Genomic DNA, 18,358 nt, shown 5'->3' on the forward strand with positions numbered 1-18,358 from the left:
AGGGCTGAGCTCTCACTCCCTGTGTTTGCTCTCTGCTGCCAGGGGGTTGTTTCATCACCTATCCCTGAAGCTCAGCCTTGTGTCTCCATTGTGCTGGATGGCTCAGAGCACCGGTGGCAGGAGCAGGGTTGCCTTGGAGACAGTTAATTTACAACCTGACCTTTTTATGTTGCTTTCCTTTACCTTTCTGCCCTGTTCCTGTGCCCCAGCTTTGGAAAGGTGGGGATAGGGTTTGCTGTTTAACAGTAATGCTCATGGGCTTTCAGCTGGAGGGGTGAGGGCTGCAGTTGTGTGAGGGAGTTTGCATAGAACACAGAAGGATTTGGGCTCATAGATTGCAGGTAAAACACTTGTGTGCTGCCTTTTGAAGTGGGTTTTGTGTTGTGGGGAGGTGGGTCTGGTCTGGAAGAGGCTGTGGGTGAGCTTCTTTGGTTCAGAGCAGCCCAGCAGGCCGGGCTTTAGGGAGAAGAGGAGCCTGTCTCCTGACATGGAGCTGTGTCAAGATGGGAAGAAGTCAAGAGGAAGGTCTGGTGCTGCGGAGCAGAGGAGTGACTGATGCTGAACTCAACCAGGTGAGTCTGTGGTGTGGAAAGGGGGACAGAGTGGCCTCCACAGGGTGAGCAGCAAACATGAAGTGTTTGCAGGTTCCTTGAAGCATTTCACTGGCTGCTGAGGGATGGAGCCTGAATCCTGTCCCACAGGGGCTTTGCTGTAAAATACCAACTACTTTGCCTCTTGTTTTCTGCCTCTGAGCAGACCGTCCTTCCTTTTGCAATGCAGCCAGATCCCAGTTAATTGGGCCAGTGCAGGACTCTGATGAGCTGTGTCTGTCACTGCTGGGGTTACTGGTGGTTACTGGTGGTGTGGCCCAGGCCCCGCAGGCAGTGGTGTTTGGTGAAGGTGGGTGCCATGGGGGACTTGTTGAGGGCAGGCCTGTTCCAAGCCCAGAGTGGGTCAGGGGGTGGGCTGCAGACCCTCCTTACCTGGGGCCATCTGACATAATCCCCTCTGCTTTCTCCTGCCAGGACCCTGCTGCCCTGCTCAGAGCCAGCAGCACTGAACTGCCACACTTGCTGTGCTGCACCGAGGAGCCACAGGGGAGCTGCTCCAGGGATTTGCTGCCTCGTTGACAGCAGTGGGACAGGTACATGTCTTCTGTAGAATCAGTGCAGTGAGGAGCAGTGCTGGAGGCTCGGAAATGAATCACCACTTAGTTGTGCTGCCTGCACAAGCTCTAATATAGGTGAGTTCTGGGCCTCCAGGTCCTGCTGTAGTGCAGGCTGCTGGGCTGGGCTTTCTGCAGAGCCATGCAGGAGTTAATGTAGCCCATGGCTGTGTCCTGCAGGCAGGGTCCCAGCAGGTTGCTATGGAGAGCTGCCGGAAGCTGTCCAGCTCCAGCCTGGAATCCACAGTGCCTGGGTGCTCTGGGCCACATCCTGCAGGCTGAGCCCTTCCAGTGGCTCAGCAGGGGCCAAAGCAGCAGCATGAGGCTCTGGGGAGGGCTCAGGGCAGACACTCAGCCCTGACATGACTTGGCAGATGAGCAATCCAAAGCCCCCACAGGCTTGACATCAGCGTGTATCACCAGTGCCCCTTGGGGCCTGGGAACAGCTGCATACCAGTGAGCAGGAGCTGTTTTCTGCTGGAATCTGATGGATTTTGAGTTCCTCTTCACCTCCAGCCCTGCACCAGGGACCCTGTGCTGTGTAACTCACACTTCACAGCTGCAGCTCCAGCGAGGTGGCCGTGTTAGTGCTGCGAGGACTCCAACCCATCGGGGGGATGTCAGCCCAGGGGAGCTCATCCCTGTGTGGGCCCAAGCTCTGTGGGTGCCTTGGCAGCGTGGGAGAGGGGAGGGCTGGTGTGGGACAGCCAGAGGGCTTTGTTCTGGGGAGGCTCAGTCCTTTGTGTACTGGGGACATGGTTCTGTGGCCAGGTCACACACAGACTCCCAGCACAGAGGTGCTCATGTCCTGGCACCTGAAGGAGCTGGTGGCTTTTCATTGCTCTTTGGTCAGGACTTTGGCAGCACCAGTTACCTGGTGTGGGAAGAGCAGCTGTGACTTGGTGTAACCCCACAGGGCACAGGATCCAAAACCTGCTGCTCCCGGCCCTGCTTCCTGGTGCATCCCAAGGACCTGCTCACCCCACGGTGATGGAGCTCATGCTGCTGCCTGCTGCTCCATGGGTACCTTTGCTAAGGGCTGAGGCACAGCACTCACTGCTCCTTTCCTCTGGGAGCTGCCCTGGGGAAAACAAGACACAGGCACCGAGACAGAGACAGAGCTGAGCCTGAAAGGAGAAGCTCGGCCACATTCCTAGAGCCTGGAGGGCTCAAGCTGCCTGGTCTTGGCCACTGCAGGGCTGCTTGGTCTGCCCCTGTTGTCCTGCTGACTCCTGTGCTGGGGCCTTTGCTCTGGGCAGGGAATGCTCAGGGCTTTGTGTGTTCCCTCCACAGGTGGGCAGGGAACAGACTCCCTCGGAGGCCCCTGTGATCATCACATCAGGGGATGTGCAGGTGGGTGCTTACAGCTGCCCCCAGCGACTACCACCCACCCCAGCCCCATGCCCTGTCTGCAGGCCCAGACATAATGAAAAGTAACTTGGTCATTGAAGCTTCGACACAAATATTTATTAAGCACAACCCTCCCCTTGAGCTTTATCCAGTTCTAATATATTAATTCATTTGGCAGATTATTTTTTAGAAAAAAAAAGGAAGTACCTGGGGGTGAAATTCCCCCTGAAAATGACATTAGCAAATGCACAGGTAAAAAATAAATAAGCTCATACATTCAAGTATATGGCAAATAATCAACACCTCGGGAAGCCTCGTGGGCAGTTCCAGGTCAGCACAGTCACAGCCACAACCCAGGCCCCTGCTCTGAGCTCCCCGGCAGCAGCTCCATGGTCAGTGCAGGCTGGTGAGAGCCTGAGCAGTGTCTGTGGGCTGGAATTGCTGCTGCTGGTGGGAAACGTCTCCATCACCCGCATTGCAAACAGAAAGTGCTGATTTGTTCTCTGCAGGAGCAGCTCTGCTGGGGCAGAACCTGGTGCTGGAGCTGCTGAAGTCCAAGGGGGTGAAGAGAAAAGACAACACTCCATGTCCTGAAGTCAGGTCCCAGCTCCCTTCCTCACTGGGCTTCTCCAGCTGTTCGGAAAGGGGAAGGAATGGAAGTAAAGGTGGACTCTGGCAGTTGTGTGTGGGGTGGAACTGACTTCCCAGCCTGCACCCGAGTCTGGAGCTCTGTGAGGCTCCATTCATTGGAGTCAGAACAGGAGAAAAGCTCCACAGGATCCAGGAGAGGCTCCATGCTGGTCTGGGGAGGAACAGGTCCTTACCCCTGGCTGCTGTGGGACACGGAGGGAGGAGGGGGAGGTTCTGCTTCCCTCTTCTGCCAAGCCAGGGCCAGAAGGCTTCGCTGGCTTCCGCTGCAGCAAGGAGGTGCCCCTGTGTGCCCTGAACCGATGGGCAGAGCCCCCTGCCCCTTCCCAGGCCCTGCCGTGGGGCTGTGCTGCTGTCCTCGAGAGGTGAGCAGGGCCTGGGGAGGCTGAGGGGCTGGCACAGGGCTCACTGCAGAGTCCTCAGCAAACCTGTGCCCAAGGCTGCTGGGGGGGTTGTCTTGAGCTGTCCTCTCACTTGGGCTTGTTTCCTCCTGTAGCAGGAACAAAGCTGAGCAAGAAGGTCCAGGGAAGAATCCGGAGCAGTTCGTGATGCAGGCGAGACACGAAGGCTTCAAACTGGAAAAGATGCTTTTCCCTTCCCGATTAAAGTGTGGAAATAAAGGGATGGAGGCTGGAGCAAACCACTGGTGCTGGGCTCCTGCTTGGCTGCCAGCACAAGTTCCTGGGACTGTAGGTGATGAGCAACGGGGCTGCCTCAGCTGCCTTCCCTCGTGCTGTGCCCGGTGTTACAGGGTCCGTGTGTCCTATAAAACCCCGTGTTTAAAAACTCCCCCATCCACTGGGCCTCTTGCAGCACCTCTGGGAGCAGCCGGGCAGTGCTGGAGCTGCAGCTGCAGGACAGGCTGTGGCCGTGCAGGAGCCGGGGTTCGAAACCACCCACACTTCTTTATGAGGAACAAAATGAAACCAAAGCAGCCCCCCCAAGCCCCAGCCCAGCCCTTAGCTGGACCCAGAGCGCTGCCGCTCCTCTGCCGCCTCCTGTGCCAAGGCCAGATCCACCCGCTGCTCATCCATGCGCTTGGCCTGCACGCGCTGGATCAGGCTGAAGAAGTCTTCATCAGGCATGGTGGGGCCACGGGGGATGGAGTCCGGGGGGGCACAGCGCTGGTCATCGATCCTGGCAGACTGCAGGGGGGAGAGCGGGTGTGAGGATGAGGGGGGACAGGACAGTGCTGGTGTGGAGGTGAGGGCTGGGGCTGGGGGCTCCTGGCTGGGGATATGGAGCTGGTGGCTCCAGCATCGGGGCAGAGCCAGCCCCTGTGGGCACCGCAGAGGGGGTTCTGCAGCCACCTGCTCCCTTGTAGAGCAGTGACCGAGCACAGCCCTTAAAGAGAAGGGCCTGGAGGCAAAGCCAGGGCCCTGCCTGCGTGCACAGGGTGGGGGTCAGGGGTGGCCTTTGCCTGTGTGGAAGAAACCAGTGCCCCCCCCCTTGATGGTGGGACTGTCCCATCCCCGTCCCCATCCTGTGCTGGTACCTGGCACTTGATGAGCATGTTGAAGAACTCATCCCCAGGCTCCTGAGCATCCCCCTCCACACGCAGGTGCCCCAGGTTGTTCTGGGTTATCCGCAGGCCAGGCAGGTTGCCCACATTGGCTCGTTGGTCGTCCAGGCGCCGGCTCTGGGAGCTGGCAATGAGGTCAAAGAACTCCTCTGTCTGCGGAGATGCCATCAGGGAGGACTGTGCTGGAGGGGGAGAGGAGCAAGGGGCAGGTCATGGCTCTGCAGGACACCCAAATCCTCATCACCAAACCACAACCCCCGGGCTGAGGGGCAGGGGCTGAGGGGCAGGGGCTGAGCCGGGCAGGGGCTGAGCCAGGCAGGACGCTGCCTTCCTGCAGGACCAGCAGCATCTTCCACCCTGCACAGGGGAGTGGGAACAATCCCAGTGCCCATGACACGACCTCAGAACCCTGCCCTCAAAGCACGAGTGTTCCAGGGAGCAAACCCCACTGCCCCATTCCGCAACCACGCACTCCCTTTCCCTTGGGCTGCAGCCCCGCACAAAGGGTGAGCACAAAGGGGGCTCTTCACCAAGCACCAGGGGCTTGTGTGGGGCAGTGACAAAAGGGAGGGCTTCAAACAGCCCAGAATCTGGGCTGGGATCTGGGCAAAGCAAGTGCTGGGAATGTCTCTTGGGCAGCACTCAGTGGAAGGAGCCTGTTGGCTCCTGGCAGCTCCTGAACAACAGCCCCTGTGCTCAGAGCAGGACAAGCACAGAACTGTGAGAGCCCTGTCCCAGTGAGCACAGAGCACACGAGCAGAGGGTGCTCCCGGCACAACGGGATCCTTCCAGAGTCCCAGCAATGCATAAACCTCAGCACTGACCCAAGGATGAGTTTCTTCCCCTTCAGCTCACACAGAAACCTTGCAACGTGTCCAGAAGGCTGAGACCAAACCAGAGCTGAACCCATCCTGTGCCTGCTTGTGCCTTCCGTGGACAGCTCCAGCTTTCAAACACAGCCCCTGAAGCTCCTGGCTCCTGCCTCCAAACACACTCCTGTATAAAACGGCTCCAGAAACACACTGCTCATTCACACCCTCATTTTAGTGGATGGAACCCTTCTCACAGCCCAACCTGCCCCACGTCACCACCCAGCCCCTGCTCAGCACCGCTCCTCAGAGCAGGCTCCGGCCGCAGGTCCTGCTGCACTCGAGGGATGTCAGGGTCTCCTCTCCTGTCCTTGCTCAGTGTTCATTATGAAACAAATGAATCCACCGGCTCCAGTGAGGGGGTTGAGCCCCGTGTGGTGGTGACTGAGCCTCACCCTGCACGTTTGAGCTGTTTTCTGTTTAAACAAAGGTCCTCAACACTGCATTGCAATAAAGACACAAACCTGAAGCGCAGACCCAGCCCGGAGCTGCCTTTCCTGTCCCATCCATTCACGGACACTGCCTCAGTTTATCCCTGTTCTCCCTATGGGGAGCAGGCTGCATCGCTCTGGCCTCTCTGTTCCTACAGAGCACCCATCACCAAGGGCTGTACAAACTCCAGACCCTTTCCTCCATGGCAACCCTATGAGGAATCCTGGCAGCCCTTGAAGCTGTGTGGGAGCCTGAGCCAGCCCTGTGGGCTCCCTCAGCACTGACCATCAGCACCTTCGTCCTGGAGATGCTGGCAGAGGCCCAGGTCCTTGTGCCAGCCTCGCTGTGTTCCGAAGGCGAGACCCTCTAAAGGTCCATACTGAGGAAACCCAAGTGTATTTTGCACCTCTTACTCTCCAAGCCTCAGCTCACATTCTCCAGCCTTTCCCTCAGCAACCATTAACATAAGAATGTTTCTTCCTTCCTTAAATAAGGACGGGGATTGCCAAAGGGCTGCTCAGTTCAGAGAGCTGAGGCTTGGGGAAAACAGCCCAAGATTCCCATTGAACCACAGCACTGGGCCAGGCCAGGGGAGCAGCATCACTCCCATAGCACACACAGTACTCACAGATGCGCTCTCCCAGCGCAGGGACCGCTGTGGCCGCTGCCTCTGCAGCCTCAGATGGGCACTCCTCCAGCGGGCAGCGCTGGTCGTCCATCCGGTTGCTCTGGAACTTGCTCAGCAGGTCAAAGAAACATTCCTCCTCCGAAGGGCTCCGGCTGATCTTCTGGGAAGGCAGCAAAGGAGAGAGTCAGGAGAGCTCAGACAGCTCCCGGTGCCCATGGCTCCGTCTGGCGCCGGCCCCGCTCCAGCTCTGTTCCTGTGGCTCCCGGCCGGGCCCGCGGCCGCTCGGTGCCTGTGTCCTGGCTCCAGAACTGCACATCCCAGCTCCAGCCCCAGTTTAACCTCTCGAGGCCTCTGCTCCCCAGTGCTTCCCTCGGTGCTCCGGAGCCGCAGCCCTGACAGGCACCGAGCTCCAAGCACCACAGAACTCACAGGGTTTTGGGAAGAGCTCTTGCTCAGAGCCCCAGCGCCTTGTGCCCTGCAGGGATTCATTGACATCGTGGGCAGAAGGGCTCAGGAGCCTTTGGGAAGCTCCGTGTTGGGTCCAGCCACACACTGTGAGAGTGATCCCAGAGCCCAGGGCAGCAGGAAGAGCAGATCTTCCCAAGGAGCCACTCTGAACGGGATATAAACCCAACAGCAATAAGAGGGCACCTGCTGGGCTCAGGATGAGTCCATGTGCTGAGCTGCTCCCACTGTGTGCTGGAGGAGATACCCCAACAGCAACCAACCAGACCCTCCTACAACTGGGGCTGTGCTCAGCTCTATCGCAGTGTGGGGCTGGGGGCAGCCAGTCTGGGAAGCACATCCCAATGGAGAGCACAGGGAGAGCCATCCCCGAGCACCTGACCTCCCAGCAGGGATCCCTTAGCTGCTCATGAAGTGAAGCCCCTTGCCCAGCTCCACCGGAGCCCTCCCAGCCCCACCAGGAACGGTTCCAGTGCCATCCCCAGCAAAGAGCTCTGCGCTGGGGCACATGAAGGCCCTCGGGGGGGTCTGCAGTGGGGAGAGACCTGAGCTGAGCGGGTTAAAGCCACGAGTTGGATTCAGTAAATGAAGGAAACCAATTTTCCTGTATGCAAAGCAAGGCAGATGAGATGCACTCAGCTTCTATTTAGGGCAGCGTCAAAATTAGCAGCGGGCCAGAGAGGAACACGAGCAATGTGGGAGCGGATCAGGGAGGGGAGAAGCCCCTCTCACCTCTCCCCATGTGCTGAGCTGCTGCTGAAGCCGCGGCTCAGACCCTCTGAGCCACCAACAGTTGTGCCTGCTTGAGCTGGAACCGAGGATGCACCACACCTACCCCAGCTCCATGACCCACATTCCCGGCTCATTCACACTGAGCCTCCCCCCAGCTTCCCCACACCACACGGGGTGAACCAGAGCAGCCCCTGCTCCATGGGGAAGTTCTGCCCTGCACGGAGCAGGATCAGAGCCCCAGCTCAGGGCTTCCCCCCGGCACAGAGCACATTGTCCCTGTGCACATCCCACCGGGATGCGGTGATTCCACACACCAGGATCCCTGCTCAGAGCCTGGGAGCAGGCAGGATGCTCTGAGCAGCCTGAGGAGCAGCTGGAGCACGGGCGGGCTGGGACAGGGCTGCAGCACCCATGGCAGCAGCAGGTTGGTGCCTCGGGGCCAGCTCGGGACATGGGTGCTGCTCTTCCAGCCAAAGCCTGCCCCAGGCTGGCCCCTCTCTCATTAAACTGCCCTGATGAGACACACGGAGCACTCGGCTCCCTCCACTCCCAGTCTGTCCTAGCCCCGAGGAAGGAGCTGTGAGGGCAGATGGATGCACACTCACACCCTGGAGCCACCATCTGCTACTGAGCTGTGCTTGCCCAGTGCTTGGCACAGCCACGATGGTCCTGAGGCTTCCCAAGAGCCAGGGCATCCCCTAACACACAGACAGAGCCAGCGGTCACCATGGGCCCGGGACCCAGAGCCCTGCATGGCTCCTGAGCACTGCTGTGGTTTACAGCCCTGAGACCGCTTTTCACCCCACGGCTGGTGCCCCTGCCTGGCTTCATCCCCCATCCTCTGCCTCTAGCACCACAACTGCCCTGTTTGTGCCATGTGCCTCTGCTCCTCCATGGGCACAGAGGCAGAACAGCCCCATCTGCACCAGGCAGAGGGACCCAGGGCTTTGCAGGGGTCACCCAGACACACACACACCTCTCCCTGTGTGTGACCAGTGTGGAGCTGCTGCTCCTGCTCCCTGAGCACCAGGGACAATGTCCCAGGAGGTCCCATATGCAGGGATCAGAGCTCAGTCCCATTTCCCACCTGGACACTGCTGCTCACTGGAACACTGAGCACCCTGACGATGGGCAGCTTGGGAGCAGGACTTGTGCATCTGAAACAGGCAGCCAGGCTTTTGCATACATTTATGTGCAGTGGATGAACAGACTTCTTAACCTGACAGGATGGATTTGGGATGCATAAAACACACCTGGGGTGTTGGGAAGGCAGCGAGAAGCAGGAGGTGATGGGGCTGCAATCACTCGGACTCAGGAAAACCATTAAACAAATAGTGAAGGCCTCATTACAAGACATAAACCATTTCCCAGCTCCCAACACCTGAAGCCACAACCCCACAGGGTTTCTACCCCCGGACACCGCTGCCCACCAGGGTCTTTGCAGAGCAGAGCTCCTCTGACCCATTCCTGCTCCTGAGCCCTATCCCAGGATCAGCAGAGGATGTGCTAACTATTTCCATGCTAATCTCACCTGGTGCTCCCATGCCTGAGGTCCCAAGGACCCTGTGCAGGCAGATGAGGAGGATCCTCGTGCCCAGCCCCACACACACACAGTGAGTCTGTGGACAGGGCAATGCCACCGGCCCCACAGCCGGGGTTCTCTGCCCCATAGCACTGCCCCAGCAGCCCGTACTCACTGCCGGCCCTGGCTGCACCCCCCTGCACATCAGCTCCTGCTCTTAGCAATGCCCCCAGTGAACAGCTCTGGCAATGGTGGCTTCTCCCACAGCTTCCTGCTGCCCTCCCGGTTTAAAACCAGTGCGGGCAGCTGGGGAAGCAGCATGGGCCGGGGTGGGATGCGGCTCAGCATGGTCACTGCTGAGCCCAACCGAAAGCCCATCTGATCACAGCCACAGCCTGCCCTGGGACAGGGCTCCAGAGGACCCAGGGACCATGGCAGAGGATTCCTGCACTGGCAGAGCCATGCGCATCCCCAGCGGTTCCTGCCACAAGCACCTGCTGTACCATTCACCCACCAAACCAAACTGCAGATGCTCTCAGGAGCTACCTCAAGGACCAAACCTTGCTCCTCTGACAGACCAGCTTCCCCCCTCACAGCTGGCGTCCCCATGGGGCACTGCCCTGCCTTTGGTCCCCTTCCTCTCCCTCCTATCCCCATACAGCAGCAAAGAGCTGTCAAGATGAAGGGTTTCTCCCCCAGCTTTGCCCATCCTTCCAAGGGGACAGCACTGCCCTACCTGTGAGCAGGACCTGGTGACAAGGACAAGGTGAGGGCAGCAGCAGGCTCAGGGATAACACAACCGTCCTTACCCTCACCCCCTCCAAGAGGGGGGGCATTAAAACCTTGGCATTTAAACGTGTCCACCACGATTCCTCCTCTTCACCTTAGTGCAGGGAAGAGAACCTGGGGATGAAGTGGCTTGAGCAAGTCCCACAGTGGCAGAGCTGGGACAGGACCAGGTCTCCAGGACCAACCTCTCGACCATGAACAGTGCTTGGAGAAAGCATCCCTTGTTCCAGCAGGTGTCTGTCTGCCCAGGCTGGCAGACATTCATTCCAACACATCCTAACGCCTTATCTGCCTCTCCCTCTGTAAACCAGACACATCACAACTGCTCATCTCCTCTCAAAGCAGCCGGCATCGAGCCCACCAGGCAGGAGTGGGGCTGTGGTGCTGCTGGGAGCGCTTCATCCCAGACTGCTCCGTTCCCTGCTTGTCCCATGCACGTGGCTCTTTATCCCTGCGTTACCCCAAAACCTCACCCCAGGGGAACCCGCTGCAGGGACCAGCACCACCAGCATGGCCACAGCCCCAAGCCCTCACCTCACAGGTGCATCAGGCACGGAACTGATGTCCCCATCTCACTGCTTCACCTGGGACAGGCACTGGAGGGGAGGTTTGCAGGAGAGGAAGGGAAGCAAATCCCTGTCCGTAAGCTGCAGCCTGTTTTACCGGGAGGTGAAATGTCTGGAGCACCAACACTGGGCTCAGGAGTGGGGCTCTCCCTGTCCCTGACCATCAACACCTCGGCTGGAGTCCCCCTTCCTTGATGAGACAATCACCTTCAGAGTCAGCAAAGCTCTGAGCCTTGTCCAGTCTTTGTTAGGGACAGCAACTCCTGTTCAGTGCCAATCCTTAGGTCCCTCCAAAGGCAGGGCTGGACACGCTGCCTCCCCAGGCAGCACTGCCAGACACAGGCATCACCATCCCCACTCACCACGCCGTGCTACAGACCCGGAGCAGCCTGTGCCTGCATCCACTCCCCGGAAAGTTGACAAAATACCAATAACACGAGTTCAAAACGAACCTACTGAAAACTTCCCCCCGCCCCAAGCACACACGGCAATACCCAAACCTCAGTAAACCTCTATCTGCCTCCTCCCTGTACTCCCGGTGCAGCTCTCCCTGCAGAGGATGGAAGGGAACCCAAACAAACCCGAGTTGTACTCACCGCTCCAGCCGCCAGCTCCTCCCCGGCCGCCACGTTTCCCCGTCCGTGGGCCAGGCTGCCCGCAGCTCGCAGGGCAGAGCCTGGGGATGCGCTGCCCGGCTCGGATGCTCTGCCCGGCTCCGCTCGGCTGCCGGCGCTGGGATTTATGCGGGGCACGGCGCCAGCCCCAGTGACCCCCTGGGTGCGGGATGCGGCTTAAAGCGACAGCCCCGCTCCTCCCGGTGCCTCCGTGCCCGAAGGGGGGGCTCCGGCGCAGCTCCTCGCCCTCACCTCGCTGCCACGAGCCCGGCGGTATTAGATGATGCTCTCAAACACAGAGCGCAGCTACGTGAATATTTAGCTTTCCTTCCACCTCCTCACCTCCTACCCACCACACACACTGTACCTTAAAAATAGATCGGGATCAATTTTCCTTAACTACATCTGCAAACACATTCAGCTCCACAGGCACATGCAGCACACAGCGAAAGCCCTGTGCACAAACAGACACAATAGGATCACTCGGATTTAAAGCACCAAAATACCAAAGGACCGTTTTTAACTCCCGATAGTCCTCCTGCTCCTCAGATTATCAGATATAGGATTTTTTGGTGCTATTGCAAGAGCCAAAGATGCTCAGCCATAAGCATCTCTTCATTTAAACATACCTCTGTTTAACAGAGGGAAATGTCTAATTGCAACAAGGTTTTAAACACAGAAAGATGGGAATGCTCCACAACAGCCACAGAGCTGCTCCTACCTCCCCTGTGTGAAATGCGAGTTTCTGACATGAAATGGGTCACTGGGAAGAGAAGCAGCAGCCAAAGGCCACCTGGCAGGGCAATGGCAGCACAGGGACACGGCCCTGCTGCACTCTGCTCTGTCCATGCTGTTCTCTTACCTTTCATTCCCATTTTCCATTGCAAAAGTAGGAAATTTCCCTATCCTGGACCAGTGCAGCTCTTGGGAACTGCCTGTGCCTTCCCATGACAGTGAGCTGATTTCCAGGAGTCACACAGAAACACAGAACCTGTGTGGGGCCTGAGACCAGGACTCCTGGCTTGGCCTCAGCCTCTAAATCCCTTCTATCCCCAAGAGGGGCTGCAAAGCTTCACTGGACTTCCCACCAGTCCTGGACACAAGGGCAAGGCACCACGGATGCATAAAGCCTCTCCTGAAGGAGAGCAGCAGGGCTGGGGCAGCCACAGTCAGGAACTGGGGATCCACCAGTGCTCATGAGGCTGATGGGGAGCGGGTCAGGCTGTGCTCAGGGCAAACAAGCTCTGAGCAACAAGTGGTGAAACACCCTGTGCTGATGAGACACAGGCAGAGCTGCAGGGCAATGCAACATGGACCCCCCCCAGAGCAGCAGTGATGCTGGCCAGGATCCATCCTGTGGGGCAGCCCCATCTGTCACGTGCCAGAGAAGAGGCCAACACACGACCTTGCAGAATCCTAGTATCGGGACAGAGCAGGCAAAAGGCAATTGCCCTGAGCCTACTTTGTTCTGGTGCCACACGGTACAGAAGGGAACTGGCCTCAAACTAAGCTGCTGCCTGGGGAGCTCACACACTAAACTTCAATTTAGCTCTTTTCAAGCATCCCTGCTCTGGAGCCAGGCTGGGAGAGCTGGGCTGGGGCAGCCTGGAGAGGGCTCCTGAAGGGGAGACCTGAGAGCAGCTCCAGTGCCTAAAGGGGCTGCAGGAAACCTGGAGAGGGGCTTGGGACAAGGGCCTGTAGGGACAGGCCAAGGGGAATGGCTTGAACCTGCCCGAGGGGAGACTGAGCTGAGCTCTGAGGCAGAAGCTGTTCCCTGGGAGGGTGCTGAGGCACTGGCACAGGGTGCCCAGAGAAGCTGTGGCTGCCCCATCCCTGGCAGTGCTCAAGGCCAGGTTGGACACAGGGGCTTGGAGCAGCTGCTCCAGTGGAAGGGGTCCCTGCCTGTGGCAGGGGTTGGAGCTGGAGGAGCTTTAAGGTCCCTTCCCATACAAACCAGGCTGGGATTCTATGAACCAGAACTGAGCCTGTGCCCCATATGTGGAGAGCTGAGTCGACTTAGGACAGCTGTGAGAGGGACACCTGAGGCAGGTATTGAGGGTGAAATGCAGAACATTTTACCAACGCAGAAGGCAGAGCAGCAGAGCCCACACAGGAGGCTGGTGCTGGGAACAGCAGCAGAAGATGACATTTTGCATCTGGGTTTAGGATGCAACAAAGGAGAATGAATGAGACATCCACCTGCAGCTTCAGCCTCCTGCACTCACACCAGTGAGCTGCGAGCCTGCACCCCAGTGTGCCCTTAGCACCCCTGTGCCCATCAGTGACCTGCCCAGCCCATGCACACCCTGCTCACACACAGGACTGGTGCCCCGCGCTTCCCTTCCACCATGAAATCATCACCCTCCCTTGGCCTGCTTTCAAGGATTCTTTTCCCTTGAAACAACTCGCCCACTCGTCCCTATAAACGCCAGGGCTAAAAGCTGGTTCTGTTGTGAGGATTCCAAATAACTCAGGCTTTATTGTTTCAAACAGAATCAAAATAACTCACCCACGCTCCCTCCTTCCCTAATACAGTAACTGCTGACCTGCTGGGAACATGCCCCACTGCCTTCAATCCCCGGCAGCGGGTGACAGGAGCACGTTTGGTTTCATTTGGGGAGGAACATGGTGTTCCCATGTGGGTGTCTGTCTGAAGTGTTCCTGACACCTCTGCTCCTCACAGGGCCCCAGTGCGGGTGCTGCCCTGCTCAGATCTGGCTACTTTGAGCAACCACCTCATTAATAGCAGTTTTCCTCCAGCTACATCTACCCTGGAATCCCAGCTCAGGTGGGCAGCCCTCCCTGCTGAGAGCAGGGCATCCATGGGATTACTTCTGGTGTCTCTTTAGGAGGTGCTATATTAGTCAGCGTATTCAGACAGTCCTCAGAGCTCCAGCAATACTCTGCAGTTTACGTAGCAACTTTTCCACTTGGGTTTTGACAGCATTCACCACACCAGGCTGGGTTTCCCTGGCACCATTTAATAGAAACACACGAGCTCAGATCTAGCACCTTGAAGCTTAAATGATTAGCCAAGGAGACAAGTTGGAAGCATTATCATTCCTGGGGAGTCTCTCCAGTCTAGGGGAGAAGATGGGCAGCTCTAGAGGTCAGTTTGGCCCATCAAAACACCTGCAGGATCCTTTAAATACCAAAAGTGAGGGTGAACCCAAACTGCTTGCTCAAAACCATTCAGGTTACAGGCAGATGCCAGCAAGCAGCGAGCTCCTGGAGTGTGACTGATGCTCCCTTGCAGAGCTGGGTACCTGGCCATGCACTACAGCACAGCCCAGCAGCAAAGCTGGAGCTGGAACTCATCACAGTGATTTGCTCTGCAGTCAGAGGGGGGTGGAAGCAGGACCACGCTCAGCTGTTGAGTCTCAGCTGAGCAGCAGCAATTTGCTAAACAGAAATAACTCCATTGCTTTAAAGGCTATAACCCATATTCTTGATTAATTAGCACAGAAGCCAAGGTTAATGTGTAGTGCTCAACTCCCAGTCACCTATTACATCCACTAGCCCGCACCACCCGCTCCCCACTTGCAGCTCGAGGAGTAGGAGGTGATGGAGGAGACAGGTGCCTATAAACCCGCTGCCAGTGAAGGACACGCTCCTCTCCAGCAATGGAAGTGATCCAAGGCTCCCCCTGCAGCAGATCTGCCCTCCTCCCCACCATGTACTCTGCTCTGTGCAGCTGAGATTGGAGCCCACTGACAATGTGCTTAGAGGATGCTCTGCAAGAAAGCCTCCTTGTCTCTGGATTGCCAGAATTGTGCTGCTCTCTTCAAACATACTTTTCTTTAGACACCTACTTGCTGTTAGCACAGCGCTGTTTTATAAAGCAGCTGAGCAGATGCAGCACCTTTACCAGGGGTGGTAGCGATGGGCTGAAGTTCATGGGATCCACACACACCCATCAGCACCCATAACACCCTAACCTCCACATAAACACCCTTTCGCTGCAGCAAACGCCCAAATCTTAATTATTATTTACTCATACTCCAGTAATGCCTGAAGTAATGCTCAAGATCAAGGCTTTGTTATGCAAGACACCCCACAGAACATGAAATCCTGGCCCTGCCAGGGGCAGGGAGGATCCTGGGGCCGGTACCCGTGGGTTTCCCGTTTCAGCCATGGTCACACACAGCCCTTCTCTGAAGAGCTGGAACAGGTGAGACAGAAATCACATGCAAAGGCAGGAACAGTTTCTCCTATCAGCAAAAAGCAGCTCCTGGTTCATGCTATTGCAAAGGACAGAGTGAAACTACACCCTGCTTGGGGAAGGCAAAGATGAGGAGGATGATTTGCTCCATGTGACAGGGCCCAGAGAATATTAGGATGTGAATGGCTTTAGATACAAGCAAAAAATCCTCCAGGGACTTCCTTGCAATCCTATGGGAACTGCACCTCCTGCACCCAAGCACATTCAGCGTCTCACTCTTTGGAAGGGAGCTGGTTCCTCCCCTCCTCTGGCACAGTAAGCGCTGCAGGGACTGCAAGTGGCACAGACACCACAATCCAGGATGGAAAAGTTGCATCCATGAGATCATTCGGGGGCATTCTTTAACTGCACATCTCCCCAGCACAAGAAGCACTGAGCTGGGCTCAGCTCTGCCCGTTTCAGGCTGCAGCCTTTTGGGGCCACCCAGGGAACAGAAAGGAGCCAGGGGCTCTGAAAAAACCATTATTTAGGCTTTTTTAGATTAATTGGTGCTAATTGCCTTGGGAGGCTCAAAAATAGCAGTGCTAATGGGGAACGTGGAGGCAGGCTGAAGGTGAGGTGTGAGCTCATGATGGCCACATGAACACGGGTTGTGCCCTGCCTGCACCTCCAATGCAGACATCCCCCAGTCTGCATTCACACTCATACAGGGGCAAAGGTTTTAGCATGAGAACTCCAGGATACAGCACTTGAAGCTTCCTCATTTCAGGCCCCTTTAAGAATTCACATCCTTCTCCCTACCCCTACAACCAGTGCCCTGTCCAGCAGCTGGAAACAGCCACTATCAAAGATAAGCTACAGGCAAAACTGGTCTGACTGTATAGGCTCCTGCACCGCTTCAGGTCTGTCCTTGAATGAACCCCCCCCATTTTCCAGGTGCATTTCCCTGTTTTCAAATATAGTTCATATAAAGAGAAACAGAAGTTACTGGTATAGAACAGATCATCTACATAGACCCACCAAGTAATAGGTAAGTGCACAGTACAGCTCCAGCACAGCCAGACCATGTTCACTTCCCAGCCTCATTCCATGCAGAGACAGGCTGCATCCATCAGGTGCTTCTGATCCATACTGGTCCCATCAGCTACAGCTGAGAGCTCAGCCCCTGGTGCTGGTAAGGGCACAGCCATGCTGCTGCTTGCACTCACATTTGTCTGAGCAAGAGACAGCCATGCAAGAAAAGAGGAGCAAACCCCAGTCAAGGCCCCTGTGTCATGTGGTGTCATCATAGTCCCCATGATTTAAGCAGTGATTTAAGCTGATTAACACCCAGATAGAACCAGGACTATGGATTTCTTTTAAGGTCTTCTGGTATGTGAGTTATTGAATGTGAGAAGCCGGAACTGGGGATGTACAAAGTGCCCCAGGCACAGCAGAGATCACAGAAGTGAATGAAGAGTTCCAGATTTTGAGAGAAGTCAAACACTTGGAGTTTTATTGCTCTGGGTCTGGCTTCAATTCATCCTTCTTTTTAGTATTGTTCTCTTTAAAGCAGCAGTTTCTAGGAAATGGTGATTGTAACATCTCCTTTACTGTCTCATACCACTTGATGGCTGACAATTTGCCGGGAGAAAAGGCTGTGCAAGGAGGAAAGCAGACCTCAATTACGGCTTCAAAGTACCAATAACTGAAAACTCAGTTACAGTGAGTCAAGGGAAAACGACTGTACTGCAGCAGCTTGGTTAGTCAGCTCCAGTCTGGACCACGGGACCAGCCGGTCTGCAGACCTGCTGTTGTAACCCCCAGTCAATGCTGGGGTACCCTGGAAAGCCAGTTTGGCTTTCACCACTTTCCTAGAGGAGCTTCCTCTGGTAAGAGGCTATTTCTTACAGTTTTTGAGCTTGAAAACTGGCCTCCACACTTAGCCAGATATAGACACAATATGGGGTGTCAGACCTGCTTTCATACATGCCCCTGATCCCAGCCCAAGGGATCTGAGAAGCATCCAGACCTTAGGGGTCCTTGGTGTAAGTGGTGCAAAGCCAAGAGCTTGGACAGCCATCCTGACACAAGGCAACCAGTATGTTCTCTTTTCTGTGTGGTTGATGCACAAGCACAGGCTTGTGTTTAATCCTGCCTCCTATCTCCTCTCCACAGCTTTGATTCACAACCTGACCTCAGTCTGGGAGAAAGGAAAAACAAGGGAAAGGTGGGGTGAGGGAAAAGCAGAATGAGGGAAAAGCAGAATGAGGGTGTCCGAGTAACAAGAATATTGCAGAGACAGGAAGATGAATTCAGCTTCATCTCTGGGTCCTTAAGAACTGAAGCACCTCATTGAGGACAAGGCCTAGGGCTAACACAGAGGCACAGAAGCAGCAATTCAGAGCAGAATGAACAGAACACTGCAATGGCAGCTCTAAGACCAGAGCTATGAAATGTCAAAGCCATTCACAGCACCTTCAGGGGCTCTGTAGCAGAGCGGTCACCTTCCCAAAACAGAGCCAGCATCAACTGAGTCTCCTTAGGGCTGAAAAGCCCATTGCTCTGAGCAGAGACACCCCCAGGACAAAAGCTGTGGGTAGAAGAGATGACGGCTGCTTCTTAAATCAATCTAGGCAGTAAACTGCATCTCACCCAAGGCATGTAAGGCAGAGTCTCTGGACTCCCATTCTGGACCCTGCAGGGCTGATTTTACGGACTTCTCCTCCAGTCACCCAGATAAGCCAGGCAAAGCCATGGACTGGCACAACAGGGGCTGTTCTCAGCAGCAGAGTACAGCCCTTTGAAGGCAGCTGGTCTCACAAAACCAAACCTCAAGTCACAGAGCTGTCCAAATGCAGCTGCCACCCACAGTGAGGAGGGGATGCCCAGAGAGAGACAAGCTCAGCATCTGG

General features: G+C 56.3%; 1 protein-coding gene across 8 annotated transcripts in view; it reads right to left on the reverse strand.

The window, feature by feature from the left end:
• Positions 1–2,602: 2,602 nt before the first annotated feature.
• Positions 2,603–18,358, reverse strand: part of GPSM1 (G protein signaling modulator 1) — a 69,010-nt gene continuing 53,254 nt past the window's right edge. For 5 of the 8 annotated variants that reach the window (XM_034067434.1, XM_034067433.1, XM_034067436.1 and 2 more), the window contains 3 exons: positions 6,615–6,774; positions 4,659–4,867; positions 2,603–4,308 (listed from right to left, as the gene is read on the reverse strand). In XM_034067434.1, the coding sequence (XP_033923325.1) occupies positions 4,123–4,308; positions 4,659–4,867; positions 6,615–6,774 (555 nt within the window). In that variant the 3' untranslated portion in view covers positions 2,603–4,122. The remainder of the gene's footprint in view (positions 4,309–4,658; positions 4,868–6,614; positions 6,775–18,358) is intronic. The other 3 variants (XM_034067435.1, XM_034067438.1, XM_034067440.1) reach the window with 1 other exon arrangement.

This window comes from Melopsittacus undulatus, chromosome 11 (genome assembly GCF_012275295.1).
Source record: "Melopsittacus undulatus isolate bMelUnd1 chromosome 11, bMelUnd1.mat.Z, whole genome shotgun sequence".
NCBI classification, from domain to species: domain Eukaryota; kingdom Metazoa; phylum Chordata; class Aves; order Psittaciformes; family Psittaculidae; genus Melopsittacus; species Melopsittacus undulatus.